This window comes from Lepisosteus platostomus, chromosome 7 (assembly GCF_059453375.1).
Source record: "Lepisosteus platostomus isolate fLepPlt1 chromosome 7, fLepPlt1.hap1, whole genome shotgun sequence".
Taxonomy (NCBI): domain Eukaryota; kingdom Metazoa; phylum Chordata; class Actinopteri; order Semionotiformes; family Lepisosteidae; genus Lepisosteus; species Lepisosteus platostomus.
The window spans coordinates 39,123,106-39,140,124 of NC_142617.1; the positions used below are offsets into that span (position 1 = coordinate 39,123,106).

Below are 17,019 nucleotides of genomic sequence, written 5' to 3' on the forward strand. Positions count from 1 at the left end.
GCAAAACCCTGCAAATACTCAGGCCGCAATCTTCAGCATTAACTGGCGGCAAGTTGTTTTATTGCTGTGCTGTGTGTAGCACTCAAAACCCCAGCAGAAAACAAATGACCTAAAGCAACCTAAACTGAACACCCGTGTCCCAGTGCCTCAGCAAAAATGAAAGTCTTGCAATGGTGTGCGTAGAAGCTCTTGGTTGCACCAGCCTGTGGCATTTATATCCTTCTGCTAAACAACTACGCTGTGATTCATGAGAACTGAGCAAGCTCTGCCGAACAGTCCCTATTTATGGAAAACACAGATTGCCAATACAATCAACCAGACAAAGTCAAAACTAATTACAGCAATTTGTTTCCAGAGATCAGCTTGCTCACTATGGCCACAGTCATGCCAGATCAGGATTCAGCCCCAGCTATACAGTACAGGGGAACAAGTGCCCGAGGCCCCTAGCTAGCCTGCAGCAGGGCAGAACCCACGTTTGTTACAGAGCTTCTGGCAGGACAGATTAAAAGAGAGTGGGAGTATTTGTTTCCTTATCCAGCGCTTAACGTACAACCATATGGTTTACAGTGAAGTAACTGCCATATGCTGGTTTCAAATATAAAGAGCTTGTCATCATGCAAGACTATCCAATTATATAAGCAGTCTGCATGAGCTCACTGTTGATGATCACCTGGTAGCCATTTCATTACACTTTCTCAAATACAGTACATTCCTGAACTTCAGTATTCTGTTTATGCATCTTCTGTCAGATATAATTCTTGTACTGTTGGCTTGCCTGACTGATTAGTACCCCATCCCATTTTCCCCAACAGTACTGCCAAGATACCATATTATAATCCAGGGGACCAACTGTACTTAGTCTATTCCAGAGGTCAGTGGTTCTGGAGGCAGGGTATGTCTGCAAGTTTCAGTCCAGTTAGGACTGCACACAAACTGGATTTGAAGACATAGGCAGGGCGTTGCGGTGTTCCAGTCTCAGAAATTAGCTTGCCGTGTATGATTCTGAGAAGCATCCAAGCCACCAATCATCTTATTGTCAGCTGAACTGGACCAGTCCTTCAGATTCTGCCAGCTCTTCAGGTGCTTCTGCGTTATAGAGGCCCTCTAGGGAATCCTGATCTACCTAAAAATGTCTGTCCTCTAATGATCCTTCCTTGCTCTGGGGAAAGTGGTGCGCATCGAAAAAAGCATAAGCCGCCACACTAAATGCAAAATTAATTCAACGAAACGCAAAACATCTTGACACCACTGTGAAGGCTTCTAATGAGGTGAGCACAGACCCAGTAACTGAAATGTTTTAAAGCTGTCAAACTGCCATCCTACTGCGGATCCCTTATCAAAGCAACAGTTAGTCTACTTTTTCTTTTGCATTCTAATTTTTCGTTTCCTATGGTTCCTACAGACTGTTCAGGCCATTGTTTTACTTGCCAAAGGCTGCCCTGAGCGGAGCCGAACAGAACCTTCAGGAAAATGGGGAGAACAGAGCAGTGCAGCAGCAGCTGACTGATCAGCACAGCCCGCTTCTCAGCTGCAAGAAGGCTTCAGCTTGCAATGGAAGATTCCAAGTCAGCGCTGGGGTGAGGTTTCATCGTTACCCCAGATTGGCAGAGCAAACCCTCCCCCCCCACACACACACACAAAAAAGAGCTGTTCTCCCCAAGAGTGATGCAAATAGCACCGTGTATCTATATCACCACACATGGCTCTATTCAGACTGACTCCCCAAATACTGCCCCTGCCCTCTCCCCTCAACCAACAGGTGGCTCCTGGGCTCAGCTAGTTATGGTGCCATTGCCGGGATGCAAAATCATCCCCCCTGAACTGACCTGGCATTCAAGACACCCCGCTTCTCGCGTGAATGTGGGGGCGATCTCACTTTCAGACCCTTTCACATGCCCTGTGCGGCAGGAGGAGAAAAAAAACAAGTCGCTCCAGCACAGTCATGACTGTCATTCATTCAAAATCGCTTCTGTTAATTAGATGCTGGTGGACATGTGGGGCTGGCGGTCACTGCTAACCAAATTTTTTTACATTTTATTTCAAATCAGAAAACCTTCAAACGATACGATCAACACCACCGCAATTCCTTCCTGCCCATCATCGATTCGGAGCTAATCAGCTTTTGAATGCCAAAACAACACAACCCTCCCCTTCCCCATTTCTGCCAGCAGGCTCTGTGATTGTGAACGTCTGGGAACTGACGACAACCTGCCTCTGCTTCTTCAACACACCTCAGCAGCCTCTACGGCACACCTGACCTGATGAGAAGGAAATGAAAACCAGCTGTCAAAAGACTTGCCGGCACAGCCACTGAGTGGGCCACCAGCAAGTAGGCGAGAGTTCACAGGAACACGTACAAGAAGATGAGGGGGGAACTATGAGAGAGGAAATCAGAATCCAAATTTCCATTTCAATTAAAGGCTGCCCGTGCACCTGCTGTTCCAATCCCCTTTCCCTGCGCCGCCCACTCCCTCTTTCATCTCTCCGATTGCCCTGTCTGAAGCCCGGCACCCCAGCCCCTCAAAGCACAAGCTCGTCCTTTTTTGTGCGTTTTGTTTTGCCAGCTATCGCAAACTGCGCAGGATGCATGAATCACTTCATCAAAGTGCACAGAACGCCTCACCTCCCCTCGTACCCTCCCACCACCCTCCTGGCCCAAGATTTAAAGTCCCTTTCTAATGCAAGTCTACTGCCAGCCTGCACAACAAACACCTCCCAGATAAACCGCATCTGCTCCAAAAGGCAGGTGAAATCAAGAGATATCACAGGAAAAAGCGGGGAGACCGTCCCTGGGCACACAAAACACACGAAAAGGCAACTCCTAGAAAAAACACAAGCACAGCCAGCACAACATAATATTAATAAACACGCAGTGTTACCCTGCGCACAGCTATTCACTACAGCACACAGATCCTGTCTGCTCCACACTCAGTTTTCAGGCTGGATTCAACAGCACAGGCAACAGGAGCAGGAGAAGGAGGAGAGCACTGGTGCTGAATCAGAAACAGTTTTCAAGGAAAAGCACACTCCTCGCACACAGAGACCGAGAGGGAAGGAGAGAGAGGGAGAGAGGAAGGGAGAGCAGCTAAGCTTCTTTCTCACTTTACCTGCAGGAAGCACGAATACCCATTGCAGACAGCAGACCGGGAGAGAGCTCGCAGCTTTTGGATGAAGCCATCTAAGAGCATTTGGGGTACCAGCGCCCCTCCGGCAGCGCGAGAGGCTGGAGTGTTAGGAGCTGACGACGCTCTGACAGCCCTGACTGTCGTCAGACGAGAGAACAGCCCACCCCCCTCAGTGCTGAGCAGCCACTGGCTAGGGGAGCTCAGCACTGCATTGCAGGTAAAAGCTGAAGGGCTGGGGGGCTGCACAGCTCATTTCACAACAACGCAACATGTTTACACACGCTCACTCCAGCCGGAAGTGATGATAAAAAAGACCTTATCTGCGTCAAGCTCTTATTGGGATACAGTATGCATCTGCCCCTTTTCTTTGATTTCAATCATGTTCACGTACTGCAATTTTTCTCTGTTCTTTCGCCTATTTGTATTCAATTTGGATCATCCGTACCCTACTCTATGTCTTCAAGCCCCAGACTAGGTTCACTAAAGCCACAAGTAACTAATCCTCAAGCTTCTGGTCTTCCCAAAACTCCTTCTCCATTTTCACCCAAACCTGTGGCGCCTCTTCATCTATATTCAGTTACATCATCAGTATCATGTTGCAGATTTTCATGCAACAAAATATTAGTCTGTTAGGATGGTTCATGGTTGTTTTTCAGCATTTTTCACAAATTTCAGTGTTCTTTTTTTCAGTAAAACAGTGGGAGAAGATATTCATTTCAGTAATCCATATAAAGACTGTGGTTGCTGTTCACTGATGCTCACACCAGACATCGTGTACTGGGAATGATTTGACTCTGATTGGAGAAACAAAAAAGTGACTCTGCAAGCAGCACTTCCTGAATTAACGAAGAACTGTCTGTAAACATTAAGTAGTGCTAACAATGTAAAACACACTAATATACTAAAAATGTAAAATACACCAATATAAGCTTCTAACGACATGAAAGCATTAGCATAATTCTTGTACAGACGAAAAACAAGAACATTGCTGGAAAGTGTGTGGTTATATAAATGCTGGGAATGCAGCCAGGTAATGGCGTATCAGAATATTTCTTTTAAGTGAGGAACAAATGACAACAAAGCCATTTTAACCAACAAAAGGGGAAAGTGGCAGGGAAGTAGGCCTACTCCATTTCCTGCTTCCATGCTTTTGGCTAGAAAACGTCCGTATACTGCAGAGAGCAAGATAATGTCCCGATTGAAAAATCGGGATGGAAATATTGTTTTTTTTAATAAACAACTCCTTTCTGTAGTACAATCTCTGTTCTAGCCAAGTCGCTTTAAAATTCAGCCTCTGTCACTTTGCACAGAAGCAACACAAGCGCCCTTCACTGCGAGTGGGGGTTCAGCTCCTTCTTACCATTCTAAAACCAGCACGTTTGCATTCCTCTGGACAAGAGCAGACTACAGGAGGAGGAGCAGACTTTTAATTAAAAAAGAATTGTTTTCTGTCGGTGCTTAGTTGTTTAACTAGATGAAAGTGCAGTGCAGAGTTCTAATAGTGTTAAATTAAAAGGGCATGCCTGAGGGGTGGTGGACTGATAACTGTGCTAGGAAGAGAAAGAATATGCACAATGTCACATGACAAAATTGCAAAAGAACAATATCAGCCTACCAAAATAAGTTCTACAGTCTGTGCAGCACACACCCCACCCCCTTTAGAAGCGAACAATAATATGGTTCCAAAGGATAAAAGTCAGATCCTGACGCTAGCTTGCTAAGCTAATGATAATTACTATAAAAGACTGACAACAATTACACCCCTACAGTCACATGGTTTCTTGGATTCTCCAGCACAGCTGGACAACACGCTAGATAAACATCTAATGGATTTTCTATTTGTACATCCCAAAAACTGCACTAACCGTTCATGATAATAACTAACATTGTAGTTCATAGAACACCCATCCCTAACAACCATCATGCGTGGAACAACCCTAATTTGTCCATCAAAATAATTAACCTCATTTTATTATACTTTGATGTGGCCCCATCCTTCTTCACTGTCAATAAGAATGTTCTTTCTAGTGGCCTTTCTGGTTTAAGAAAGTTTGGCTCAAGTGACACAAACCATATGTCTCAAATGACCAAGATCAACTTTTCCTCCTGGAAATACTTGGCAAATTATGGCAGTGCAGCTGGAAGAGACAAGCAGGTGTGTCTGGTGCATGATTTAACCAGACAAAAAAGGGAAAGAAAATAATTACATGACAATAAAAATGTTTTGAATGTATTTGGTGTGAATAAAGTATCACATCCCGTATCGTACTGTATGTCAAGAATAGCACTCCTGTTGTCATGTCTCTGTAGAAGGACAGTTGACTTCCTAAAAATACCTGCACATTGATGCACTATACAGGAAACAAGCATATTTACAACTAGAAAAAAACACAAAACACAATCAAAACCATCAAAAGCCAAAGATTCCAATAGGTAACTGGGAAATGAAAAAAAAACTCACAGCTTTTTCCTGGAAAGACTTCTATCCTTTGGGGCCATAGACAAATCTATAAGAAATTGATCTTTCAAAGCTACTTTGGATCATTTGTCCAACACCCCAAAGTTTAATCATCATGCTCCAAGGGTTTATTTCTTTTTTAAAACTTGCTTCTCCAAAGATTGAGCTCAGATTAACAGATGTCACAGTGCTACCGTAGAGTCATCAGCGGATGTAAATATTTCCCACTAGATCTTGAATGACTAACCATGTCTACAAGGGATCTCGGACAAACTCTCAACTGACGCACTTCACAAACTCACATCGCCCCCATCCCGGGTGTTCAGAAGAGACACCATCAAAGACTTAAGTTCTGGCATTCTTCCGGACAGCACAGGGAGGATCCCCAGTTCAGTCTAAAGACCTGGACTTGTTTCAGCCCAAGATTGACAGGGCATCAATTCAACAAAAATCAACTGAATCAATTCCAAAGCCCTGACTGCAAATAGTTAGGGAACTGCTGAACTCCAGTATTGTTTTCATCATTTCATTCTCTGCCCTTTCAGATTTCTGCAACAGCTATTCTTATGGAATGTATATTCCACAAAGTTATATCTCCGTATAATGAAAATAATCTTTGCCATACTCATCAGAACTTTGGAAAATGGCAGATGTAAAGATCTTTTTCTTCAGAGATTTAGAGCCCCAAGTGTGAATGTCTTCTGCAGACCATTTCTAGAGGAGAAGAAAACTAACTGTATCCTCCCAAAACTGACCAAGAAGCATACAGCCACCCAGGAAAGTATTGGACGAATTTCTAACTTAATAGTTTAATTTTTACTGGAGAATTTAAAAAACAATACTCTTGGGCCTCCATTATTTTAACAATATTCCATCAGTCTTCAACATTAGCTCATTAGTAATGAAACTGCTGTAAAGTCTTTTTTACCCAGAATCAACAGTCACAGCTAAATTCTGAAGGCTGGAAAACTAGGTGCCCTTACAAGATTAACTGTTTAACTGGATGTTTTTTTTTTCCACCTAGACCAAATTGAACAAGGATACAGACTCTAAACAGAGCATGTTCTGTAAGGAAAAAATAAAACAATTCTAGTTAAAACTCAGAGCCAAAGGGCACACGGCTCTTTGCATGACTCCCAGACGGAACGCTGTACCTGCTGTCGCGCATGAGGTTAGTACTTAGCATCACACCTGCGCCCAATGCTGGGATACAGCTGTCATTATGGTTAATTATTTCAATGACTTTTTTTAATTTAACCAACGGGCTGAATGCAGCACTAAGACACCCATCGCAAGAGGGTCTGACAGTCATTCCCTCCTGTGTCTGCACATGATTAATGTGTAGACAATAAGAGCTGTATCAAAAGTGACATGAGAGAATTTTAAACCAAATGAAATCAACTGTACTACTAACTATATTTCTTGAAATGGCACACAAAGGAGAGTCGCAAGGGTGCGAAAAAATGACGGCCAAGTAAAACTACAGCAATGCATCAGTCTACCAATACATAGGATTGTCTGAACATAATCCCTGCATTAGGACACTGCATCCGAGCCAGAGATCCCCAATCCTGGCCCTGGGAACCCACACATCTGAGACTTTTCATTCAAGCTGAGCCTTTAATTTAACAGAAACCTTAACTGAATCAACAAACTGCTTGGGTTAGAAACTTTGTAAGTTTTTCTACTATAAAGGATTGGAGTTTTTAAGATGTTTAATGCAATCGTTAAAAGGCAACATGTTACATGTATAGGATCTGGAAACAATTTAAGAATTCAAATGAAACCTATAAAGGTTCAATTATTTCAACCGAGTGCAGGCGGAACAGAAACCCACAGGTCTCCAGGACCAGGATGGGGTGATCAGAACACAGAGCTTGCATGCTGTCTGACTCAATGACTCTGTGTGCAACCATGAGCATTTTCACTGTTTTAGCTGCTGTCATATAGCATACAAATCAGCCGGTAGAATTTAATCTACTTCATTACTTAAGGTGTGTGCCAGTTGCTCAGCACCGTGATAACTGGCTCCACAAGTGCTGTGATTTTTGTTACACTTCTATAACATTAATTAAATCAATGCAATTACTTCTTTGGAACTCCATCGTCCTGGCATTGCTTCAACCTTAAAAAAAAAACAGGAAGGCAATCATGTATACAATACAAGCTGGTTGTCCTGAGCTGTGTTGGCAACAAATGACATCAACACGGTAGTAGATTCACGGTACACTTCATTTTGTGCTGCACAATGAATCTTGCACACTGTCGTGTATCAGCCATCAAAGGTGAATCCATCTCTCTCAGGTCACCGGCGCAAGACGCTTAGTTTCTGAGGAACCGAGCAGTGCTGCACAAGAATGGCTGTGTACAAAGTCACTGACTGATGTCATGCCTCCGGATAGCAGTGTTTGTTTAGGAGTGTGAAAAGCACAGCAGAGGCTTGGTCTCAGCCAGAGAAGCCCAGGGGGCAATGGTCAGATACAGAGAGACGCGGCTGTGCATGACGCCGATCACCCACACTCACCCCCCTGCTCCCGGGATTTCGCCCCCAGGCGATGAAGAGCTCACGCTGGGAGCGCACCTCAGCCGCGCTCTGGGGGAGCAGGCTCAAGTACAGCAGCACACAGCACGCAAACCAAAAAGGGAGAGCTGGAGGGTCACTGCACAGGCCTTAAAAAGCACAACTGCAGAATGTGCCCCTCTTGACAACTCCTGCTGTGCTTTACAATCTTCCAGCACCGCAGCAGGACTGCTTCCGCAAGAGGCTTGTCACGCAAAGGGTGCAGGGGCTGAGCACGCCATTTCAGGAGGGAAAGGCAAGAACAACCCTTCGCCATGACACCAGTAACTGTTAAAACCATCCCACTGCACCAGGCATCAGCACAGCTGTCTCACACTAGGAACCCCCTGGACACTACAGCTACAGAAAAGACGAGCGATGCTCACAATACACTTCTTCTATTCGGCTTTGGTATGCATGCAGACAGCTGCAGCCCAGCACCATGGCTGTTCGGACAAGAAGTGCTTTCGGTCTATCTGGTTAATTTAGAGCAAAACTGGAACCTATTAAATAAGAGACTGTCTGCATTAAAACAACACCGCAGTTGTGAAGAGACACGTCTCTTGCATAACAACCAAGAACTCGCTTTTCAGATGAAAGAAGCCCAGTACTGGACCAAGTCAAATGCACAATCAAAGCGAGGAGAGGACAGAAGATTCAATTACACTGTCTGAAAGTCAAATAGCAGGCTTGGTTAATCAGGCATTAATCAAGGCACAACGAGTAGGAGGAAGAGGGAGGAAGACTGCTCCCTGTTAACTGCCATCTCTAGGGGAAAATAACACTGAAGGGCTGCTCCACTTCAGGAGAACATGCGCAACAACACTGCTAGCAGAGGGAACAAAAATTAAATAAGCCCGGAAATATGGGATGCTGAAGAGAGAGCACTGCCGTCACATACTGCACAAAAAAAGAAAAATTCACATATCAGTAAATAAGCATAGTGTCCTTTGGCAACAAAAAAAAAACACAGCAGAGGGTGCTATACATAAATTTAAGACTACAAACACTGCATGACTATAGCTGTAAATGCCAACTGCAGCTCTGCTCAGAAACCAGTGCCATTCTCTCCGAACCCCACTCCCGGGCTGAACCCACTCTGCCGCTCGCTCGCCTTATTAAAAATGAATCAATCCAGCACTACATCTCCTGCCCACCACCTGGCCCTCACTCACTTGCACCTCAAACCGCTGGCGAGCTTCACCACCGCCGAGTTCAGCGAGACGATCCAGTCTAGCAACCACATGCCAGCTCCGCACAGCACAGCCCCAGCACTGGAGCGTGCACTCTCTCCTCCGAGCGCTGCTGTGCTGTGCCTTAAAAACTACAGAGGGAGGGAGGGGAGAGAGAGGAAGGGAGGGGGGGGGTTATTAGATGAATAGTGCACGGGCTGGATCACTGGCAGGCAGTGGTGTCGTGGGACAGCAAGAAAGGTACGCAGGTGCAGGGTTAGAGCAGGGAAGCCAGCAAACACTTTCAAAAACAACATCTATATATATATATCTATGCTCTCCTAATTTATGCGCACATCTCAGCAGGAACGCTTCTGTTTGTGTAGAGAGAGAGAGATCTGCAGATACAGCACACAGGTTCTGCTTACTCAATATCCTCAAAAGGCAAAACAATACTTTACAACCTCACCAGCGCTTCAGCAATAGCCTGAGCAAAGACGCTCTGGGGTACTGTGCCCTGCAATACATTTCAGGGCTGAGACGAAGGGAGGACTGGAGACAGGAGAGATCAAGCGGCATCAAATGCCATCTTCTATTAGGCCCCTTGGCCTGTGGGCAGGCTTATGTAACTCCCACAGGAGCAGTGCTCAGCCAAGCAGACAAAACGGAGAGCAAAAGAAATACACATTTCAGCTGGAATGAGGTCTATTTGGCTTGGGCTGAAGGGACAGCACTTATTATCAGTGCCCAGTGCAGAGACCCCGCAGCCTGCCCATAGCCCTACCCCCCTCATCAGAACAGACACTCAAAGACTGCTAGCAATGCTCACTGGACCTGGAACACCGTGAGCCCTCTTGAACCTCGGAAAGCAGGGACGAGCTTGAGCCCTTGGGAATGATTCCTGCAGAGCGAAAACATTCCAGATTCCCGCCACAAAAATAAATTTGGAGCATGACCTCCAAATGCAATGGGATTTAACATTCTCTTCAAGCTACAAGCCTTTTATACTGCACCACACGCATGCATGAGGGAGATTTTAAAATTTACAGAAGGTAAAGAGCAAGAACTAAGAAAAGGGTACCATTCACTGGACCTCTTTTTTTTTTTTTTTTACTGCTCCCACTTTATCCTCCTGTTATATTTACTTATAACCTCACGCGTTCCCAGGACGGACATGTTTCTCAGGCCTGTCCAGGTAGAAGGGTCGCGATTGCCACACCTGCCGGAGCTCATGAGCACTGGCAAACCTGCAGCCAGAGAACGCCCACCTGCGTCCAGAGAGTGAAAATGGGATGGGCGAGGACTTGCTGCAGCACGACCATACAAGACATACAACGCTTGCGTAGCCGCGGCCACCGCGGACAGACCGCACCTCGGGCCTCGACCACCACCCTCCCGCCAGGGCCAGGTCTCGTGCCTTTCAAGCTCGCGATGCTGGAAAAACCCTGAAAAAGGGTCCCCGAGGTCAAAGGTTCGTCAGCGAAATTTCAACAGCTTTGGGATTCATAATTCAACAGTGAAATTTGTCTTCCCATTTGTGAAACAGCCAGCTGCCCATTATGTCCGTAGTTGAAGCTAGTGAGGGAACACGCCCCTGATATTCGGGAGGTGCGCCATGCTTGTACACAGCAGGTTTCTAGCAAAAATCCTTCTTTGCCACCAACAGAGATGGGAGGTTGGAAACCAGTTTAGATGTATTGTTGCTTCAGTTCTTGAGCTCCGCAGTCCAACATCAGCAGTGCTCTTCTTGACCTCTTTATATGCAAACTGGCCCAGTTAATTCAATAATGAAGTACAAATGGTAGCTCAGGTATAATGAAAGTGTGCAGGTACAGTGGCCCTCCAGGCCACGAGATGTGGACCCCTGATGTACAGTAACATTGGCATACATCAGACTTTCAAGGCTGTAAATAACCGGGCCCTGTCATGCATCTCCGTACTCCGCCAGTAGGCTGATTTCCGTTCAGGCTGCTCCTTTGCTCACTGTGCCCTCCACTATACCACAGACTTTTCTCTCCCTGTCCTATTCTTATGAAATGCCCTATTCTTTGAGAGACAAATTCTTTGACTCTCTTTAAACCTTAACTTAAAACTCACCTTCTAGGAGCCTATATCTGATTACTTACAGTTTATCCTGCATGTTTTTGTTTCATTTTACTTACTTTCTGTTCTTTTTTCTCTTTATCACCATGTATAGCACCTTTGGGTTAGGAAAGGCACTTTACAAATAAAAGGTATTACATCAAGCACACACACAGGAATAACGTTACACAGGGACAGGCAAATAAATAAAAATATACTCTATGATCAAATGTGCTAAGCGCGTGTTTAGATCAAATCTTCCCAAAAAAAAACAAAAAACAACCTAGAATACATGGTCTCAGCTCACTGAGTCCTTTACCAAGCCGTAGCACTAATGTAAAGCCCATGTGGAAAGTGTTCTCTGACAATCCAGTCTGTTCTGAACTTCATCTGGGCATGCATTTATCCCTCACAGCCAGTGAAACGGATGCTGTGTTTATAAGTCATGCAAGCAATTTGCTGTCCAGCTAGACAATAATGTAGCACAATACATTTGATTGGTGGTGATCTTGATCTCCCGGACAGTTAGAAAACAAATACCATGACATAAAGCACGAGATGGACAGGTGGGATCAAAGATAACAGCGAGGAAGTGTTCTAAAATGTTCATAAACATGATTTCAGCTTGAAATGGGTTTTCACATTTTGTAAGGGAGCTTTAAAGCTGAAAAGGGGCATTGAGTTTTCTGAAGAGCTGTATAGACCGACAGTCACTGAGGTGATTAGCACTAATGAATATGGAACAGCTGCAGCTGCAAGAACTGATATTGACTAGGGAGTCCCCAGGAGTAATAAACAAAAGACTGTCTCAACACTTGGTCACATATACCTGTGCCTTAAAGCTTTATTTTGCTTTGTCAATCAAAACAGCTTTGAATTATTAAGCATGGTATTTTCCAGTGGATTTTAAAATATAACTTATATATACTTTATAATTATAAAGTAATCCAAACAGCAGCAGTGTGGGACAGAGGAGAGGACTCTAGGCCAGGAGGGTTGAGACTTTATGCAGTAAACATATTTTAAGAAAAAAAAAAACGAATAAATTGTAAGAGGGCAAACTCTTAATAGCCTATTTTTAACTCTTCTTTGCAAACTAAATCAGAACAGACAAGTAATCGATTTCAGCTGCTCTAATAAACAGAACCCCAGAACGAGGCAAAACAGCTCAGCACCTATGGGAGCAACAACGTTTACCAAGGATTTGCAACTTTTTTTTTTCTTACAGGGCTAGTCCCGCCTTGGAGACAAACCTGAACATCGATTCAAATTTTTTAACCAATAAAAACAAGCCAGTTCACAGGACAGGAATGTCGGGCAGCACCCCAGTTAATACATGAGCTAACATATTTCCCCAATGTTACTTTATACGACCATCATCAATAATTAAGACTGTTTCTGCTGCCAGGCGGCCTGTCCCTATGTGTTCAGCCTCGATGCCACAGGCCTGAGCAAGCTCTCAGCAGCATGGGCTCAACTTACAGTGGCAAACGTACTATTCCAACTCATAGATGAGAAGGAGGGACGATTTGTGCCATAAGGAAAAAAATGCTACATACAGTGAGGCTGGGTCTCGTCATAACCTGGTTATGAGCACCCAGCACTACACCAACACACGAGTCAAGCCTTTGCTAGCACGGAGATAACTTTTTTCCCTCCAACTCCTTCACAGACATAACTTTTTTTCTTCACTTCTGCGTGCAACAAAAGTCGCTGGGGATGGTAGGCGTTAAAAGAGAGCGAGCGGGCACAGCTCGGCCACAATCTGAAACGCCTCTACTATTGTCTCTTGCAAAGCCACAGTGCTGAGCTGTGTGGAATCAGACGGCAGCCTTGCGCAGACTGAAAACATCTAAAAAGCTCGCTGCAGTTACAACCCTTGTCAACCCAGAACCTAGGATATGGCACTGACAATGGTTCCCACAGTCCCTCGAGACCATGTCTAAGGCCACCCCAACAAGCACCTTTATGGGACCTGAGAGACGTGTTTTTGGACTCAACACTTAGTGGTACGTCTCTACAACATGCTGCAAAAGCATGGATTTCAATTTCATCCCAATTGTCCCGGAATTTATGTTTAATACATTTTATCAAAGAATTAGAAACCGATTTGTAAGATCAAAGCTTTTGGTCAGAGAAATACCTAAAGCTCAAGCAAGGCAATTGTAGCTGCACATAAGAGAATATAATCCTAAATCTAAATTTGCACAGATCTACTAAGGCACTAAAACCAAGGCAATTCTCTGCAAAATCCCACATTATTCTGTACTGCCTAGTCTAAAATGGGACTCACATGTTCAGTTAAAACTGAATAAAGAGTAATCCAGAAAGGCTAAAAGAATGAGTTTTTCTTTCACAGATCTTTGTTTTCTAAATTTTAAATAGCTCCCATGTCAGTCTCAAGCAGGGAAAGTACATTTCATTTGTTGTTTTTTTAGCTTACAATACACTACACACACCAAAGACTGAAATAGTGTTTTACCCAGTAAAATGCAGATTGCATGCATTAAACAGGTGATCTTCTCAAGCTTCAAATAAAGGAAAAAAATCTACTCATAATCAATAAGCCGCTATAGTAGTTTGTTTTGCAAAGCTATCTATCCTCAAAACTGTAAACAGGCACTTCCTGGGCTGACAAAGCCCCAAGATCAGGAGCAAACACAAAACAGGGCTGTGAAACTAGATTAATGCCAAAAAAACACACACGAGTGGCTAGGACAAAAAACTAGATCATCTGTGGAGCAAAACTAATTCTGGGTATTTAAATTAAGAAGCCAATCTCCTTTATGTGAAATAGAAAAAAGGTTTAAATGAATTCAGGGACCTGCTCTCCCTAGTGTAGCACTTTTAAAAGTGCTCAAGTGGACCACATCAACAGAAGGAAATGGAATAAGGAATACAGCAAAGTGCAAAAAAAATCCTGCCACTGCCATTAGACCTTTAGTACTTGCTGTCTTCATCACCAAGAGATTGGGCTATTGGGTGCTTAAGGGGGTAGCCCCAACACCAAATAATAAGGTGCAAATAAGCCCAACCTTTTGCTGTACAACATTCACCATTATCAAGTAGTCAAAATGACTCTAGGGTCATTCTTCTCATGACTCAGGAAGAACAGTAAGAGTGCTTATTACTAAATAAAAATAAATTAAATAAAAACAAGACCGAACCTGCAGGAAAACCTATTTGAAAGCATTATATATATATAAACTTGATCAAAACGCGTGCTGCCTAAATTAGCTCTATTTACATGCTCAACACACTCAGCCTCCCCGTTTTGTTCTTTCTGAGGTGAGACACAAGCCCAGTGTTGGCTAGTTGGAGTAGTTGCTCCCTCACAGCTGGCCCACAAGCATGCCAGCATCACCCATCCCCATGGCTACTAGATCAGCACCTCAGAATTCAATATCTGGACACAGTTCCATAGGCAATTACAGCACCTTGGGAACTGCATTCCCACAGTTGCCAGCAGTCTGTTTAAATGAAAAAAGAATCTTTTGAAATGATTCAGTCAAGCAGGTTATTTGTTGGGTTTTTTATCCAGAATGCCCATGCACATTTATAAAACAGGGCACTGTGGCAGTTACCACTACTGTCTTTATAAATTTCATACTACAAAACACAGCTTTCACAATGCCATGGAAAAAATCTGACCCAGCTACGTAAACGTATCTGCCTGCACTCCAACTCGAAGTAACGAACTGTATTTCTCCCATATAATTACGAAGGGGCAGGAACTATCACGATGAATAAAATGCCTTCGTATGTAGAAGTTAGTCTTAACGACAGCCACGTCCCACGCTTGTGAAACTCATGCGAAAGCTGCAATAGCAGGGCCAGAGTGCACAGGCAGACGGATGGAGAAGGGGGGGGGCTATTTCGGACAATTATACAACGCGAAACCTTATCTTTTCATTACTCGACACCTCAACCTGCCACAGCTGTAGGAAAACACGAACAGCCACCACAAAAAAACGAGTCGTCTGTCTCAGTTATATAGGATAAAGCCTTGTTTTGCTTCATTTGTGTACCTGTAACAGCAAGCAAGCACGCACAGCACATGCGCGCGTTGAAAGCACATTTGGGAGTAACCTATTAGAAAATAAACAACAATACAAATTTAAGATTATATGAAATGTCTCACGGCTCTTATCCTGACCTCAGCCTTTTTAAGCAAGTAATACATTTTCAAAGTTTCCTAAATGGAGATGCACTACGAAGTTGTAGCTAAGTCGCGGTTTTATCGTCAGCACGTCACGCTTCTGTCAAACGACGATACCCAACACTGATGGGAAATAAACTGAGAATCATCGCTGTTTGGAGTAAAGTCGAAAATACAAGAAAAATACGATTTTAATCCGAACGCCAAACTGATAATGCAGTCTTGGATCAAATGCATCAATCGGGAGCAGTTCCAGGTCTTAAGGCAGCGCACATGTGTGAGCGGCCTAGTCACACCGCGCTCGATTAGACCGGCCAGCCGGGGAGAGACGCGCACACTCCGGCCAACACGATACTCACTTCTTGTTGGATTTCTTCGCTTTGGTCCTTTTCTTCCTCGCCTGCAGCGCTAGGACTGTCAGCATGAGAAGTGTGGGGGAGAAAAAATTTAGAATTAGCTAAATTTACTCGGATAACCACTGCTTTCGAGTTATTAGGAAACTTCCGTAATCAAAAGAGCTTTGTCTCATCAACAGGCACACGCAACATGGACAATTAGTTCTCGGTTTTTGCAGAAATATGCTTTCTTCATTTTATACACTGCGCTACTGTTGTAACCTCCCTCCTCTCATTTCACACAAAAATAAAATATTAGAATCCAACTAGTAACAGAACAGTTTGCCATTGTTACTGCGAGCTATCCTGCCATTTGCGATAAAAAACTTTAAACGAACAAGAGACCTTTTGTCTTCACATATATTTTTTAAAGACTGTCACGACGGAGCAAGAAACAATAATCGTACGGTAACAATAATAACAATCGCACTTTATTGAAATGATGTACAAACGGGGAAATATTGGAAAATCAATTATTTTTGCTAAGCTATTAACAGACGATGCACAATGCCTGCGTTTTATAAGCAATCAGACAGAATGAACAAACTCTGCTATTTTTACATACATAACCTATTTACGGTAGCAATCCTAATCCTATTGCCTTCACACATAAACTGTATTGATATTTTTTCTTGCATTTAATCATTGATCGGATTACCTTTTCTCTCCATGTTGGACCGGCAACTCTGGGGATAGCCGCTGAGCTCCAGTTGGTCCTGCGCAGGCGCACTTCAGGAAACTTCCACAAACAAAACTTACTGTTAACCACACCCCTCCAGTCGTGACCCCGCCCCCTTCGCATTTGGCCACACCCCGCTCAACCTAGCATAGTGTTAGCAGTACAGTACTAATTTCTTCACCCATACATCAGACAGGGGCTCTTCCAGGATGAGGGTCACAACAACCCAGAGCTTTTCTAGGAAAAGAGACGCCGGGCTAACCAGCGGGCACATAAACAAGCTCAATTTAGAGCCACCACGTAACCTAGGCAGCCCCGTCTTCGAGAGATGGAAAGAGACCCAAGAAACCCCACGGAGACAAGTGGAAGAACAAGCAGACTCCGAAAGT

The 17,019-nt window shown here is 44.1% G+C and overlaps 1 protein-coding gene across 3 annotated transcripts in view; it reads right to left on the bottom strand.

Moving 5' to 3' along the window:
• Positions 1–16,744, bottom strand: part of LOC148658692 (SRSF protein kinase 1-like) — a 38,841-nt gene extending 22,097 nt beyond the window's left edge. The window contains exons 1-2 of one of the 3 annotated variants that reach the window (XM_088640215.1): positions 16,610–16,744; positions 15,916–15,970 (exon numbers count right to left, since the gene is read on the bottom strand). In XM_088640215.1, coding sequence (XP_088496341.1) covers positions 15,916–15,970; positions 16,610–16,622 — 68 coding nt within the window. In that variant the 5' untranslated portion in view covers positions 16,623–16,744. Of the gene's footprint in view, positions 1–3,107; positions 3,261–9,318; positions 9,467–15,915; positions 15,971–16,609 lie in introns of those variants that run through there. The other 2 variants (XM_088640213.1, XM_088640214.1) reach the window with 2 other exon arrangements.
• Positions 16,745–17,019: the final 275 nt, after the last annotated feature.